The 17,661-nt window shown below is 49.0% G+C and overlaps 1 protein-coding gene across 5 annotated transcripts in view; it reads right to left on the reverse strand.

The window, feature by feature from the left end:
* Nucleotides 1-1,160: 1,160 nt before the first annotated feature.
* IGFBP2 (insulin like growth factor binding protein 2) overlaps nt 1,161-17,661 on the reverse strand; it is a 61,963-nt gene continuing 45,462 nt past the window's right edge. For all 5 annotated transcript variants that reach the window (XM_069020947.1, XM_069020950.1, XM_069020949.1 and 2 more), the window contains exons 2-4: nt 6,385-6,608; nt 4,833-4,973; nt 1,161-3,066 (exon numbers count right to left, since the gene is read on the reverse strand). In XM_069020947.1, the coding sequence (XP_068877048.1) occupies nt 2,899-3,066; nt 4,833-4,973; nt 6,385-6,608 (533 nt within the window). In that variant the 3' untranslated portion in view covers nt 1,161-2,898. The remainder of the gene's footprint in view (nt 3,067-4,832; nt 4,974-6,384; nt 6,609-17,661) is intronic.

Consider the following 17,661-nt stretch of genomic DNA (forward strand, 5'->3'; position numbering starts at 1 on the left):
CATTGGAACAGGTTGCCCAGAGAAGTTGTAGATAACCCCTAACGTGGGAGTGTTCAAGGCCAGGTTGGATGGGGCTTGGAGCAGCCTGGTCTAGTGGAAGGTGTCACAGCTTCTGTTTGTTCCCCTCCAGCCCTTGAACGGGAGGGTGGCCCCAGGCACTGCTGGGCTCTGGGCTTGGGCATCTCTGTCACCTCCAGTCCTCTCTGGGCAGCACCTGGCTTGGAGCACCCTTGTGCCCCACCCTGCTACTCGGCCTCCCCCGAGCCACCTTCAGCTCCCCCCAGAGGCACAAAACAAAATATTAATTTTGCTCCTTTTCCCATGTTCTTCAGCTTGTATCACACCCCCCCATCGTGCCTGTCCTCTTTCCCCTCCCCTGCAGCCCCATGCGCTCACTGCCCCCTGTCCCCATACAGTTTCCTGGTGCTCCTCACCACCGGCCAGCCCCTCAACATGTGTCAGTCCCAAACTCCTGGCAGGGGCTACAAGAAAGTAGAAGGGGAAGAAGCCCAGGGGTTTTGCCTCCCTTTGGGGAGTCCAAAGGAAACGACAGCTACCTGGATGCTGGATGTTGGGGCCAATACAGGGCCTCTCCTTCAATGCTGCAATTTTAATTGAATGGAGTGTGGGTTTTTAAAATTTTTTTTTATTATTTGCCTTCCTATGATGTCCAAATACCAAGCTCTGCTGTCATGCTCCCTGTGGCAGCACTTCACACCCTGGGAGAAGGTGCAGGGCCTCTCTCCACAGCCCCCCAAGTGGAGCAGCTCAGCCAAACTCTGGCCCTGCACAAGCCTGTACCTCCCTGCACCTTCCCAACAGATTCACAAGGACCCATGTGTATAGCAGGAATATAGCCAGGCAAAGGATGAGTGACACCAGTTCCTCCCTGCTCACACAACCGGGGCCAGTAACAATGAAAGATCAACTCCCATTACTGCCTCTCGGCCACGGACAAAGGATGAACAGGGACAAATCTGCGTGCAATGCATCAGGCAAAGAAACATGTCCTGTGAGCGCTGTGGAGGGGAAAGACAACAGTTTTCTGGCATCCTATTTAATTTATTCCAACTTTATGTAGCTCAGCTTTTTCAAAAGAAAAAATGGCAAACGCCTAAGAAAACTTCCCTATTCCTAAACAAAACAAATTACAAACCAAATGAGAGCCAGCATGTGCAAGTTTTATATGAAAAAGCAGAACACCCTCAGATGTTAACAGAAAACAGGTAGCATCATTTTTACAGTTACTTGGTTTTGCATGGAGGTGTGTTTTCTTCTTCTTTCATGTGCTCCCAATCATACACATCCACATATGCCCATCCCCAACTTTCCAAAGGGGATCCTTCCCCTGTCTCTTCCACTGTCATGTCCAAACCCCTGCAAAGTCATGAGGGCCTTAATTTACAGAGCCCACCTGTGCCCTTCACACTTGGGATCTGAAATGTGGGTCCAAGAAGGGGGACAAGAAACCACAAACCATTTAAGGAAAGCCCAAGACTTTTACTCTAAGGAGAAAGTTTGTGCAATTGCTCCAAAAAGGACATCTTCCTTATTAAAAAAAAAAATAAGGAAGAAAATAATAAAACCTCCTTGCTTAGGCAATGGGGAAGTTATTTATTCTCAGCATCATTGTGTTCTGTACAGAAAGAAATCAACAGGTGAATTAACAGCAGAGACACATCTCTTGTCAGCATGTCCAGCACAAAACTGCTCAGAGCACCTGGAATCATTTGGATTTCATCTATACAAATGTGTAGGTGGGCAGAGGAGTGTGTATGTGTCTGTGTGTGTGTGTGCGTGTCCATGTAAAGGGCCTTTACAAAGCAAGATATATACTGTAATTTACTTACAAAAAGAAAAAGTTATGTGCTGAATAACAGATGCTCACTTCAGTCCCAAGCAAAAATGGAGGGACAAGGGCAACTGCTTGGGAACGCAGGTTTTAGATTTTTTTTTTTTCCTATCTAGAAATAAAGAAAAAATGAATGAGAGAGAGACATTCCCTGGCTTGTTATCCTAAATCTACACAAGCATCCTTCCACCCAGCCTCAGCAAGTTCATTTTAGCTCCCTCGGAATAAGCTGATCCTAAGAAATACTGTGCAAAAGCCCTTCAAATCCCCTGGAAAAGCAAGCATTTAGCTTTGCTGTCACCCAAAGGCCCCATGCTCCTGGACCAGAGGCTGAAGCTGGGTCCTTGTGGAGTTGGCTGTGCCCCAGCACGGGGAAAGGAAGCACCCAGGAGTGTTGCTAGGGGGCAGGGTGGCAGCTGTCTCATCTTTAGCCCTTTTCCTCAGCACATCACTGCTGCCTCCTTGGGGAACACATCCAGCTGGGAATCCAGGGTCTTTCTTCCTTCCCTCCATCCCACACCACATCCCATGCCAGGACTGACGGCTGGGCTGGGGCACAGGGGACTGACTGGCAGGACACAAGCAGCAGGTGACAGTATTTACAGTCTTTGGTCTTGGGGAAGAGAGAAAAAGAAGGGAAAAGGCTGGGCTCTTTCGGTTTTTTATCCTCTCCCACCCACAGCAAGGGGCTTTGTCCCCTGGGAGGGGCCAGGGAGCACACGGCACTCTGTGCTGGAGGGTGCAGAAAGATGCCGCGAAACAGCAGGGAGGGCAGGGCTGCAGGGCGAGGAGCAAAAAAGACCAGTTCTCTGGTTTATGTTGGGTGAAAGACTAAGAAAGCAGTCCCTTCTCCTTGCAAACCCCCCACCACCTTTCCCCTCCCGTTATCCCTCCCCTCCCCAGGAACCAGGCAGCTGAGGAAGGAGGGCAGCACACAGGACCCAACCCCAGTCTCCTCTAGAGCCTAAAGAGACACGCTGAAACCCATGTAAAATCCAGCACTGGGGCCACAGTGAGCCACCTCCAGCCAGCAGGATCACATCTGTCTACTGGCTCCGCAGGGCGTGTGCTCCCCGGTCCTCCTGCTCATGGGCTGTGTAGAAGAGGTGGCACTCGGGGTCCCCGCGGATGGTGGGTGCACCCTGGATCACCTTCCCATGGATGGGGTCCACGCACCAGCACTCACCACGCTGCCCGTTCACCGACATCTTGCACTGTGTGGAGAGGAACAGGACAGGTGTCAGAGTGAAAAGAGGGACAAAACAAACCACTTCCCAGGTCAGCCAGCCCAAAGTCCCAACACTGACAGAGCTGAGGTTTCTCTGGGGATCTGGCACTAGTTTGGATTTAGGCAAGATCCATGGGATGCCATACTCAAATCCCCACGGGGCCTATGCTGCACCAGCAGTGTTACTGCAGCAGTCCAGCGTGAGGGCTGAACCTCTTTCCCCAGGGGCTGTGCCAGGGACCAAGAAGCCAATTTTAATGAACTGGAAGGACAGCTGTCCCTGAAATGCATCACCCTTTGCCAGCTGTGGATGAAAGTATCCAAAGAATCAAAGATCCCTCAGGAAAGAGGGATGAGACACACTGACAGAGGAGCTGTATAAGATTCTTCTCACCTGCAGATCAGGCTAAACAAACATCTGATCAAGGCCCCCAAAGCCAGGCCAAACAGAGATTCACTAATCTCAGACCAGAGGTAGGGACCATGGTGCATCTGGACCTGGACTTTTGTCCTCCCAGTCTTCTTAGAGAGAAGTTTCTTGGCCTAATGGTTATTGTTCTCCTCCTGCCCTGCAGTGCTGCAGGCACTTTGAACCTGATGTTCATCCCTCTATCCCCAGCAGACACATTTCTTCCAGGCAGGCCAGTGCAGGCTGACCTGTTCCCCAGACACAAGGAGCAGCAGAGACTGTTTTTTTTCTGTAGCACACAAAGCATCACTGCAGTGTCCAGGCTCGTTCCCCAGACACGGCTCATCTTACAGGCAATTTGCCAGCTCTGCTCCATCCAGCCCTTCCAAGTGTGCTCATGCTGTGGGATCCAGCCAGCCATGGGGCTTTTCACGGGGAGACAGAGGGTGAGGGTCCAAGTAGGACAGAGACAGGAGAAGGGACAGAGGGAGATTATCTCAGAGCATCCTATTTTTTTTATTTAATGTTTCTGATCAAGGGCTAGAAGTAGCCCTGAGTGAAAGGCCTAGCCATGAAAACAGCAGGAGTCCCCTCCAAAGGCTCATCTATAAGGGATCCTCATATCCAGGTACTATTCACAGGTGACTCCAGTCAACCCTGCACCAGCTGGTTGTTTTGCTGTTTTTCCTGGCAGTTTTTTCCCCATTCCTCAGACGCTGACACCTGGTGGTTTTGCACCGATGAAGCCAAGAAGTCAGAATTCAGACACACGAGTTGTCTGAGTCCTTCTGGGTCTCATAAATACCTTCAGAAGCATGCTGCACCCCAACCCCCACCTTGCCTGAAAGGAGCCCTCCTGGAGCTGTGGGACCAGCCTTGACTTGCGGAGGAAAACCAGTAAAGTGCAGTAGAAACCTTCCTGACTCCCAGAAGTGCATTTTGCTTTCTCTGCAAGACTGGCCATCATTCAGTCCTTCTCTGCTTTTTTCCTGCAGCAGGGCCCAGATTGGACAAGACCTGGCTCAAAGTTCATGAAAATAGATGAAGCAGCTCTTGTGGGAAAGAAGAACTACACTGATTCTCCATCTCTGGACTGCCCACAGCCATACGTGGATGTGGATTTCATCTCCACTTGCAAACCTGCAGATGGGTGTAACTAAACCTGTCCATGCCACATGCAGCATCAGCTGTTTACCTCACACCTCACATCATGTGCAGGGAGGGTATCAGCCCAGCCCTGAACTGTGCATGTTCTGTGTCTGCACATGGTGGGGACAGACAGTGAGCCAAGGGCTGCTGCTGGAAGCATAGTCAGCCCCAGAGCTCCCACTCTCCCCACTTACCTGTTTGAGATTGTACAAGCCATGCTTGTCACAGTTGGGGATGTGAAGGGAGTAGAGGTGCTCCAGGGGCCCTCGCTCATCTGGCAGTCGCATGGTGGATATGCGTTCTAGGACCTGATCCAGCTCCTGCTGACAAGGGGTCTGAAAACAGCCCAGAAAGCAGAAAAAAAATACATCAGGATAATGGTATCATTCAGCCTCAACAGTGCAGACAATGAGAACATCAGCAGGGATGAACACATATGCATCCCTAAAGACACAGGTTTGCCACTGGGTCCTGCTGCAGACTTCACCTCCAGGCACCCAAAATCAAAGTCATGCATAGACATGCACGTCTCTCCCATGTACCTGACGTGGCCAGGAGCCAACATAATACCAGGTCCCAAGTCCTAGATACAGAGAGGAGGAGAAACCTCAGAGAGACTACCATGGCTCCCACTGGTGGTGTCAAGTGACATGAAGCAGGGCTAGTCCAGAGAGACCAGGAGGGTTTCCATAAGCATAGCCCAGAGTGCACACCTGTGATGCAGTTTTGGCCCAGAAGTGCAACTCAAAAGCATGTGAGACTCCATGGGAGTAGAGGGGAAGACCTGGGAATGAGAGTACCCAAAGCCAGCCTCTGGAGGCATCCTTCTTGCTCCACAGCAGCTCCTGGACAGGGCTTCCAGCCAAGGCAGTGTGGTTGAAATATGCCTGATGTGAACCAAACTGAGTCCACACCTCTCTGCTTTTGCAGTGGGTGAGGGTTGTTTTTTTGCAAAGGAGCAGCAGCAGCACGTGAGCTCTCAAAGTAGACGGTGCCTGCATTTTCTTTTGAACCTCTGTTTTGCCTAGTCCTTGGAAGGCATGAGGACTCTTTTAAAGCTCCTTTCTGTCTCTGTGCTCCCCAGATATTACTCTGTATGTTCACAGGGAGATGTATATTGTGGACCCTTTGGAGTGGGTTTCCATCTCCATCCCCATTCCCATTCCATCTAGTTGCCTTGATCAAGCTTCCCACTAGAGGGAAGCCACGGCCAAGAACTGGATAACACAGAGATAGGGACAGGCAAGAAGGAGACAGGGAGGACTTAGAGCACTCTCCCTGCTACAGGACAGTCACACAGCTCATCCTCGGGGCTTGTGGCCTCCCTTAAGTGGACTGGGGCTGCCCTGCAGCAGGAAGACAGCCCCGCTTCTGCTCCCTCAAATCCCCTTGGGCCATGCCTGCTTAGGGACAAAGGGTGTGAGAAAGCCAGTCCATGGGCAAAGGGCATGCCTGCACCCCTGCAGAGGTCGGTGTTGAGCCAGCAGAAGCCCCTCTTCCGGAGGTGAAGCTGCATTGAAAATAATGCCTCCTGACCAGCACATCAGAGTTCATCAGATGTTTGGCCCCAGCATCAGGCCAAAAATGTTTTCTTTTCCTCTTTTGCTTCTCTCCGCTTTTTTCTTTCAATTTATTTTTTCTGTTTTTAAGACAGTTTATTGCAGATGCCATTAAGGCTTTGTATTCAGCATTTCCCAGTGAGCCCACAGCTGCCCCCCTTAGCTCCCCACAGCCCTGCCCTCTCACCCTGCCCGTCGACAGCCGTGACTTTTTGGAGTCCTCGTGGTTGTGATGGGCCTTGCTGACTTTGCCCATCTGCCGCTGCTGCTCGTTCACCTTCTCCCTCATCACTGCCAGCTCCTTCATGCCTGTCTTCATGGGCTTCCTCCCTCCAGCTCCACTCAAGATCCCCACTGTGCCATCCACGTGGTTCTCAGCAAGAATGCTCTCGGACCGGTCATCACCATTATCTGCAGTAGACAGGGCAGACAAGGAAAGCGTCCAGCTCAGTCAGGCGCTGCCTCACGTGTTCATCCTGCCCTGGATCATTTTCAGATGTGGCTGGTTACCAAGCCATAAAATCTTTGCATGCAAAAATTTTAAATTGCATTAGCCCTTTCATCTGGAAGGTGAGAACAGATCCTTTCATTCTGGAGTTATTGCCACTCTAAAAGACGGTTTAAAGAGCAATTGCTGCTGGAGAAGTTCTTTCTGGCTTTTCTGTGACCTTCTAAATTATTTCCCAAGAATGCAATTTTCCCATCAGAAGTCCAGTTGGGTTAGAGATGCCAAGTGTACTTCAGCTCCAACACTTAAAACCACAGTGATTAGCAACAATACCTTGAGTCCATCTATCATCCCCCAGAGTATCTCCAGGAATACTTACTCAATATTCATGTGCTAAAACAAATTCTCAGGCCTGCTTTCAAAAATACCTTGCCTCTGTTCTGTGGCCGCCCTAACATAATTTGGAGATCCTGCCATTTCAGTGATCATCATCCTTGCCATACCATCTTTCCCACTGTTTGTCATACACTGTGTTACTCATTTAGCTTCTACCTACTTCTGCATTTGGCCACTTCTGCTGACAGTGGAACAGTCACAACTCTGCCACTGCTGAAAGCCACAAGATCCCAGCTAGTTCAGCCATTTCAAAAATCAGTTAGCAGAAATCTGGGGATTTCTGGACTTGTTCCATCTCCTCTGCTCTGTGCTTTATGCATTTTCCCAATTCACCAGGAATTTGTGAGAGCAAACCTTCCCACAGCAGGACACAATGGTCACAGTGCTGCAGACACAGGTCTCTTTGAACTTTGCAGTGGCAATGAGGACAGATTTCAATTCATCCTGTTTGCTCCAAATGCCCAGAAGGTGACAGTTGATCCCTCCTTGTTGCCTGCTCTGATCTGGCTGAGCAAGCACATCTAATACTATAACTGAATATAATATTGAAGCTGACCCTGCATTAAGCTGGGACTTGAAGCAAGACCTCCAGAGGTCCCTTCCAGCCCAAATTAGGATTGAACCCACACATGCACATCACCTCTCAGTGCAACAACCCAGGCCAGGTTTTGTACATCTCTGTATGTATCTCTCCATATAAGACCTCTTCAGCAGTTCTGTAGGTACCACACCAGGAGACAGGACCAGGCTGTTCTGGTTGTGGTGACGAACAGGAAGTGTCTTTCAGTATTGCCAAAGTAGAACTGTAGCACCCAACCTCCCAGCATCAGAATTCTCTCGGGCACCTCCAATTTCAGCTTCTCAGCATTATGGACTTGGGCACTTTATCTAGAGGTAAAGAAATCATATCAAACTGTGTATGATGCAGTGCAAGCAATACTTTAGCTCATGTAACAGGCATTAATTTATGGATCTCTCCTGCTTCTCAGAGGACCAAGCATACAGAGCATTTACAGATGTTAACAGTCCCTTTTTTCAGAATCTGCATCACAACATTTTGTTAGCCCTTCTGACATGACAGAGTGAAAAATCATAATAGAAAGTGTTTTACTTCTGCCACAGCTTTCTAAGCTCTTTTCAGGTATTACAACCCCAAACTCACAAAGGAGAAACTGCGAGAAGAGTTTTGTCTGAACTTACTCAGCAAACATGCAGCTGAGCTGCCTGATGCCAAGATGGCCCAGGTGGGCTGGATGAAAGAGCCATCCAGCCCAGCCTGCCATTCATGAGAGACTACCAGCAGCTACTTGGAAGTAGAAGGACCATTCCCAGTCTGTGCTGTAGACCAGCAGTAAAAGCACTTTCATGGCTGAAGACTGCATCTGACCCACAGGATTTAAAAGCTACCAAAAGACCCATCCCTCAGTGGATTTGTCCAGTATCTTTTTGAACTTCTTCACAATTTCCAGAAATACTAAATGCATTTGGTCTGCAGGTTTTTAGCTGCTTAGGTAGCAACTGAAAAGCAAACATGGGGCAAAACCAATCTGGCAAAGTCCATTACTTTCCTCAAGTTTGGTTCCAGATGAGAACTGAGACCAGGTTTGATAGCCAGACGTGAGAGCTCAAAGTCTAGGCTGCTATCTGGTGATTGCCATCTGGCCATCATCCTAGGAGTCAGGCAAGCAATATTTTGACCAGGAATATTCTGCTTATACGCCAGTCTCCCCGTTAATTAGAAACACATAGTGAGAAGAGAGAAGGCCATGAGGCTGCCTTTAGAGGGGATCAAATAAAAAAGCACCATGAAGAGATGGGCAAGGCTGGCCAGGCCCTGATCCTCAACAAACTGCTTAGGAGAGTTTTAGCCTTCTGACCTCTTTTGTGCTCCTCTCCTTGGTGTCCCCCAAGTTGTCAACAACAGCAGAACAAGGGCAGCAGCAGGGCAGCTTCTCAGACACACTGCAGTCCTCTGCTTCATTCAGAAAAAAGATGGTACAAACTGACAGAAAAGCAGCAAACTGGAAGTGATGTCTTCCCCCATCCATTCTCACTCCTTCCTGCCTCCAACTAAAATATATAGACATCTGCCCAAATAAGCACTGTGCTAGTAAATGCAGGCAAGCTGGTAAACCTCTTGTCAGCTGATTCATTCACAAAACCTGCTTCTGATAATATTTTTGTTCATTTTTCTCACTTTCCAATGCTAACAAATATCAGCCCAAAGAAAACCACCGATGGGAGTGGAGTGTGCAAGCCAATGTGCATGAACACACCCAAGGACAGGAGAGATTGGTCTTGGCTTCCCAGGCACCATCACAGGAGCAAGACTGGATCAGAGGCCAGGAAGGTCTAGCTGCTATTGACTGTAAGCTCTCCTCTCCAAGGCCAAGTCAGCCATGGTGAGCCATGCCTTTGACCCTGCTGCCAAGATGGACTGGTTCACCTGGGGCTGATGCCAGAGCCCCATCACAGCTTTTCCCTCTCCCAAATCTGGTGCTGCTCTTAGGAGAAGCTATCCTGACTTGGAGCTTCCAGGGATGGATTCATCACAGGGGAAGGGAGATGAGACAGAAGAGGTTGGCCCCATGTGCAAAGCACCAGTGTTTCTTTCAGGACAAGCTGCATGCATAGGAGGAGGCTGAGCGCCAGGTGTGATGGACCACATTTGAAAGAGCAAAAGGGCTAGGGAGCAACAAGAAGAGTGGAGAGATAAAGACTCAAGGTAAGGAGAGCACAGAGCATGCCACAAGCCAAACAACCCCTCTTACAGCCAGATAATGCTTTTTAATGCTGCCCAAAAGCTGCAAGTCATGCTTGTTTATGACTATCCACAAACTAATGAAGCCACCTACCACCCCTACCAGCATGGGATGGGCAGGTATGCAATAGCCTCAAGATACACAGCCCTAATCTGTCTGTCATCCTGGCCAACACCTTTTTGCTGACCAATTTCAATTCACACTAAATGTATCTGTAAGGGAGTGGTGCCAAACTCCAAAACAATTCTTTTATAGTTCTCTCATATGGCATGTGGAAAACATCTCCGGTGTTATTCTGGATCAGAAGGTAGAGCGCTTTGCACAGGGTGGGACAAATGTGGCAAGAATCTAAGCAGGTAGCTGAAGTTCTCCTGAACACTGATGTAGAGTCCATGAAACACCTCTCTCCTTGCCAAGAAAACAATTTCTTTATGGCCTTTTTTAAGGAAAATTCCCATTGGCTTCAATGGGGTGAGGACTTGGCTGAGGAAAAAGCCTGTTCCAATGGCCATCAGTTAACGTCTGTAGGGAGCTGCACCGTCTCGCCAACATTTTCAAAAGCGACTACCAATTTCCAGTGCTAAAATTTTCGGGAATCTGGTTTGAGACCTCTAGGCATCTCTGCCAAGACAGCTGAGAAACAGAGGGGCTGAAAAACAACCTGTCACTTCCAGAGCTATGAGAAAAAATGTACCACACAAAAAAAGGCGGCTGCCTCAGGTTAAAAATATATTTTTATCCCTTTGAAGAGCCCTGAAGCGTATCTGGGCTGCAGGACGGGATGGAGCCAGTAGCACTCACTTAGCACAGGAGGGCCAGGCTGTATCACGGGAGCACACACCATGCCAAGGACTGCAGCTGCCCTCCCCAGTGCTGCTCCTGCTCTCTCTGCACTTGCTTTCCTTCATCAACAGCTTGCCCAGAGGGTTTCACGTGCATTTGCTTATCTGCCCAGGGTGTTTGTACAGTGTTTAAATGCTGATTAAGGCCCCAGACCCACAGAAAGTTTCACCCAAGTGGCCTTCAACGCCCTGCCTGAAACCCCACTAACTGGGGGTCCAGGCTGTGTCCTGGGCTGGATGGGGCTGACATCTCCCTCCCACAGCAATCACAGCCTCCTTTGGCCAGCACTTCCCTTCTGAAGGCATCTAAGGGCTTTGCAGTTCATTAATTATCCTGAAGATAGAAAGATGTTCATCCTGAATTGCACATGGTTAAAGAAAAAAAAAAAAAGGCCCAGAAATATTTGAGAGTGCTGCCCAAAGCCCTGCAAGGAATATATGGACAAATCTAGAAGCCCAAGTCCTGGCCTGGCACTGTACCATGCACAGGAGTGAGCACACTTGGGGTTGGAGGAATGCAGCATCCATGGAGAGATTTTTCACCCTAAGCAGTGTCATCCATCTAGGTTTGGGGGGGGGGGGGAGCTTGCCTCCAACTCTTTTAGTTTTTTGTGTCTTCAAGTAGTACCATTTCAGGATAATTCAAATTACTTATTGCTTGCCACTTTTTATTTTAAGGAGCAGAGATGCCTGTCCCAGGCTGCCAGGAAGCCAGTGCTTGTCCTGTGCAGCCTGAGAGCAGACAGAGCCTTTAAGCCTGACCTTTCATATGCAGAACAGCCCCAGTGGAAGAATTACTTGTAGGAATGTAGGGAAGGAGCAGACAAACCCCAACCCCAGTAGGAATGTAGGGAAGGAGCAGACCAACCCCAACCCCAGTAGGAATGTAGGGAAGGAACAGACAAACCCCAACCCCAGCCCCGGTGACCTCTGCCTCATCAGTCTGCAAAGTACTTCTAGAAGAGCCCTGGGCAAAGGTGCAACAGCTCTAGGGTGTGTGTTATGACCTGGAGCTCAGAAACCTTAGAAAAACTTTGCCAACAAGGATTATACTGGCATTGCAATTTCCTCACAGCAGGAGCTGCCAAGAACAAAACCCACCCCCCTTCACCCAGGACCTCTGGCCCATACCCTACCCCAAAAAGGATCCAGGGTTCGCTGATTAGCAGTGCCAACCTGTAAAGCACAGAGCCATGGCACAGCATCCATCCACACTCAGCTGGCAGCAGAGGGAAAATGTGGGAGCACTGGTACGTGATCTGGCCCCAAGCATCATCAAGCCAGTCTGGATGCAGCTGTCCAGAGGCAGATAAAACCAAAGCACCCACAGAAGTTTCACTCTTCACTTTGCACAAAAGTGCATCTGGAAATGCCACAGAGAGAGCATGAGCAATGGGCTGTGTAGGAGAGGGGGCAATGGGAGAAGGGCACACATCAGAAAAGGAGCATCACCTGCCCTGGAACATCTCTCACAAAGGGCAACCATGGATGCTCAGGAGAGGGGCAGAAGAAAAGACAATTACAGAGCAATTCCTTCCCAGATCTCCTCCTGGCCATCAGCAGTTCAGAAACCAAAGGTATTTCACCTAGACTGGGTTTAACAGCCAATGACACACCTAAAGAGGGAAAAAGCTGTGCATGACCCCTTCTGGATTCAAGTACAGGGACACCCCCATACTGCTTCCTGTCCCCTCTCCTTAGCCAGCAGCCTGTCCTGCTTAGCCTTATTCAGTCCTGCACAGGGAACATGTCATGTTTAAGCTGTCAATTTGATTGCAAAGGACTTACAAGCCCAGAGGTGTCTGTGCCACCCAGGTTTTTGGAGGAGTGGCCTGAAGACCAGTCATCCCAATCTCTTGGAAACACAGGCCACCGTGAGACACCAATCACTTCAGAGAATCTCTCCATCTGCGGAAGAGCTCCCTGGGACCCTCTCTGCCTGCCTGCACTCCCAGGGTTATTTCACCACACCAACTTGCTCAGTATCAGTGAGGAATTGCACACCACAGCCAGGAAACTCCTGCATTGGTCTCTAAGAGCTTGTTTTACCTCTGTGATAAGCTGTCCACAAAGCACTCTGAGATCCCCTGGGGCCAAAAGCCCTAGGGCTCTGCAAACACCCTTTTTTTTATGCCATGAGATCTTTTCAGCCCATCTCTACCAGCAGGGAAGGCAGGACTGGGGAGGGAACAGCATGTTCTGGCCAGGGGTTGCTTAGCAAGCTCCTCTCCCTGCCCTGAGCAGCTGGCACTGAGGGGTGATCCAAGGGGCACCCAGTGCTTTCCTTTGACTCAGGCATCCTACGGGAAATGCTTTATGCTCCTCCAAAGTGCCAGGGACGCTGACTCGGGGCAGCACAGCTTCCAGCAGACTGCTTTGCTCTCTTTTTCCTGCCTCTTCCTGGTGGCTGGAGAGCTCAACTTTCCCTCCTCCTAGGTCCAGAGCCAGAGGAAAACCTCTTACCACTGCACAGTGCCCTGTAGCTCACCTGTGTACTGCTGCACGCAAAACCATCTAGCACCAAGGGAGAAGCAATACTGACATGGAGCTGATGTCAAATGAAGAAAGGAGAGGGACCGAGATGTCCATTCCCCCGGGTTTTACTTCAGTCTTATTTTCTTTTTTTTTAACCACGTTTGTAGACTGGTTTCCCAAGGATACAGGACTTGTGCAATTACACAGCCTGCCTCTATGTGTTTCTGCATGTGCGTATGTTTGTATGACTGCCTGTCTCCCTATTAGTTCTCCTCCCCCTCCACCTCCCAATATATCTACAAACACGTCAGCAAATGCCAACTGCATCTCAAACAGGAACACAATTCGCAAAAATAGTAAGTTTCCACCATTTCATGAATATGTGCAAGCAAGCTGAAGAGAGACAAAACAGCAGGGTTTGTTTTGTTAGCTTTCTTTCCAAATGATTTGACTGAAGGGCCATGTAGCACATTACCAGTTCACTCCGTGCAGACCCAGCAGAGCACAAACCACCGCAGGGGAAGGTCTGCTCCAGCCCTCCTCCTGCCAGCAGTGAGCCTGCACGTATTGTTTGCAACATCCTGCTCCCTCCTGCACAGCTGTTCACTTTGTGCCAACAGTGGTAAGTGAGAATGCTGTTCAGGACCCTCAAAAATTCAGGGGATTGCTTCAAGTCCCTTCATTTACCAAGCTTCCACTTACAATCCTGCTTTTCTCTCACTACTCCTCCCAAGCACGGAGCTGCTGTGCATCCCCGGTGCGCACCTACAGGAGAGATACTCTGGACTTACCTAAAAGCTGAGGCTGAGGAGCCACAGGGTCTCATCTCATGGCTGATGACAGTGTTTTTGTGCATGTACTTAACCTCAACATGTGTGAAGACAGCATTGCTCCAGGGAAAGACCTTAAAACGTTTGGAAGGTTTTGCAGAGTGAGGCTCGCTGAGCTCCTTGCCACCATAAAAGCATTTCCCCTTGTTAGTGAACCGTATCTCAGCCTTTTCAACACAGTTCTACAATTAGCCCTCTGCAAAGCTCCAACCTTCCCAGCAGAACCAAGTGAATTAACTTGAAAACACTTCCAAGCTTAAATTAATTGCACTACAGCTTCCCGATTTGACATTGACCCTGCCTGGAAAATCCCCAGAGTAGCTACTACTGAGTCATTAGGGGCTTCTGCCTGAATGAAACAAGCCATTAATCTTATCAGGCCAAGTCTCTGCTCTCCTTCCCCAGTCACTCACATGCATCCGTGTGGTCTTCAGGCACCCCAAAAAGCCTGAACCAACTTCTAGTATAAGATCAGCACCCAAATCCTTGGTTCCTACCAATTTCCAGAATAAAATCAAACCACAAAACCACCTTCTTCATTTCCTATAGGTTTACCTGCCACGTTTGAATTACCTGTATTTCCCCAATGCAAACATGGGCTCATCTCTAACCCAGAGTCCAAATCTGTTGGGGCTTTTGCATCCCGCAGTCCAGAGAATGCAAGCACAGAAGAGTTTCCTTACCACAGCCTCCAGGAGGGTGCCTGCATATTCATTACTATCTAGATGATCTCTGTTTGGCATTGGGCTGCTGCACCTCTCTTTCCTGCAGGAGAGCCAGAGGCTGCCAGAATTACAGGAGCTGTGATTCTCGACAAGGCTGATCCCAGGTATGACACTCTGCAGCCTGCCAGGAAGGGCTGATGAAGGACTTATGATCTAATGGACACACAATCACAAACAAGAAACTCTTCACCACCACACTAAACATTTCTGCCTCCTTCACGAATTTTGGCGAAAATTACAGTATACAGGATCTTTTCAGACTATTCTCCTATTTTTAAATTGTTACCTTTTTTATCTAATAATTTTTAAATTATTAGCAACAAGCAAACACCACATTAGCTGCCAAACATCAGTTTGAACCTGCACAAATGAAAGATGGACTACTAGAGGAAGTGCTCACATCTGTCCATGTCTCTTGGATGGGGTGCTTTAGCCAAATACAAGACATCTTGCTTCAAGGAGAGGTGGTTGAGGGAAATTTTGTGGGTTCTATCATGTAAGAAGCTAAGGGAGACAGTCTCTGACAATGCCCTCTGCCTGTTCTGGCTCCTCAAGGAGGGACAAAGGCTCACCAAAAAGATGTCCTCTGGCTCTGGAAGCCCAACTGCAATTCACTGATTTGTGAGTAACCATTTGGTGCCTGTTCACAACCCCCATCAGGATCAATGGCTGGTGGGGAAGTGACTCTGGACACAGCATGGCCAGAGGAGCCTGCGGCAGAGTACTGCACCATCTGGGGAAGGCTGTGTGCAGCACAGCCAGAAGTCTGACCTTCCACCCTCAAGAAAAGTGGAAAAGCCTCAAAACCAGGAATAAAAAAACCCCAACCAAACAAAAAAACAACTCACAAAGCAAAAAACACTAAAAACCCAGAAAGGTCCTTCACCCTGCCTCTGAGAGCCATCTCTCACTTATCTCTGGTATTGCGCTGCTCCCTTCTCAGCCACATTGGCTTCTCCAGTTATGTATACAAATGGAATGAACTTCAGTCATTTGTATTACTAGTTTTTAAATAACATCTCACTTTTCCAAAGTCAACTTTTCCAGACGGCAGCTCAGGCCAGGGCTCCCCTCACCACCCACCCAAATCTCATTGCACATTTCCTCAAAGTCTGCCTTTTTCAAAGCACACTATTATTACAGTAATTCCTTCCTACCTTCTCAGAAACTCTGCCAGAGCCCAACAGCCACTACCACCAATGTCACCTTAAGGTCTGCTGGACCCACTGTCCTCATGCAGCCCCTGAGCCATGCACCAGCCCTCAAAGCCAACCCTGTTTGCTTTTCCCCCAGAAACCTGCATTCCCCAGGGACAAGGTGCCTCCAAATAAAACCAGAGCACTGAGCCGTAAGTAGAAAGAGGGAGTATCTGCTGCAATTTAGTTGAGTCTTTTTTGCCCACCAGCATCTCCCAGCTGCCTCCAGCACTCACAGTCATTATCCTGCCCTCCTCATGAGGGCTATTACTTAGTTGCTACATCCCACATTTAAGCCACAAGTTGAGCTATTCCCAGATAGTATTTTTTTCTCATTTGACATCCAAGCTAAGCAACATCGCAGTTGTTTCAGGTTATGTCAAAACCCTTTGTTCATCTGTTCTTGGGGCAATATTTCACTTAGTTTTGCAGTCACTTTGCTCGATTTCTTTAACACTTGTTTTACCCTTCTCCCAGCTAGAGGCAGAGCTAAATTTGAACCCTTGTGTTCAAGTACTCCATGAGGGGGGACGGAACCAGGTCTTGCATGTGTATTTGTTATGCACATTTACTACTTATCTTAGTATGTGCATTTACTGAAACAAGGCAGCTTCCACTCTCTAAGCGTGAAGTCTTCACTGATACAACACTGCTACTGAAATAACCAGGAGCTTTGACAAAATCAAGACTTTGCAGATTCATCGCACTGCTGACTGGCACATGCACGCATGCAAGAACACAATGAAACTCATGGACACTCTACCAGAAGGCAGCAATTTGATCTGTAGTAACAGTTTGTGGCATACAAGGGCCATGCACATGCAAGTAATGCAAGTTACGTTTACGGTCCCTCAGTGACTTCCAACCTCCAGAGCCTACAGCACGGCCACATCCATGCCACTTGGCCTTCAGAAGGGGAAGTTTCCTCCCCACAGGTGGGAGAGAAGCAGTGCCAGGCAGCCTGCTGCTTCACTCTGATGTCGTTGCTTTGGTCTCTTGCCTTTATAGAAAAAAGGGCTGGGTCTCATTTTGTTTGAAAATGACTCTCTATTTTGGGCCACCCATGAAGTTGCCCAGATTCAAACCTCAGGAGTTTGCAGACTCCTGCTGAGCAAAAGGCAGGAAGAGAGAGCCATAAAACTGTGGTAGAGGAAGGAAGAAAAGACAGGGGAACATCAGTAGCTGCATTCCCAAGGAGGATGAAGGCATTGCAAAGCTTAAGAAACAGACCACCGCAAAACAGAGTGACGGAGACAAATGCGATAAGCCAGCTTAACCACTGGAAAGGAAGCTGGGATGCACATCAGTCAGCTTTCCACTCAAAGAGCTCCAGAAAGCATTCTGTGTACAGCCAGCACGCTCACCACCAAGCGCCCTGGTGTGCTTGCTTTACACCTGATCTATACAGCACCCCCTTCTCGGTGGGACAATCTGGATACTACTTAAAACCTTGGAAAAGATCCAGGCATGTGGCAAAGAGCCCTCGAAAAGTGGGATCTGCTGATACATCAGGTGGGATGGTCCCCAAGTTAGAGAAAACCACCCCTGCCTTTGTAAACAACCCAAAGAGTGAAACACTGAGCTTCTGCAAGGAAATGCAGGGAACCCTCTGGCTTCAAGAAGGACTGGCATTCTCACAGAGTTCAGCCCAAAATGCCAAACACCATAAGCTGGCTTGTGGCATACGGGTGCTTATGTCCTTCTCCAAACCAACCCCGACCATGGTGTAAGCCTGGCGTGGGTAAGCCTCCCCAGCCACAGGCCACCCAGCTGCTCTGCAACAAGTACGG

The sequence above is a fragment of the Aphelocoma coerulescens genome, chromosome 7 (genome assembly GCF_041296385.1).
Source record: "Aphelocoma coerulescens isolate FSJ_1873_10779 chromosome 7, UR_Acoe_1.0, whole genome shotgun sequence".
Classification (NCBI taxonomy): Eukaryota; Metazoa; Chordata; class Aves; order Passeriformes; family Corvidae; genus Aphelocoma; species Aphelocoma coerulescens.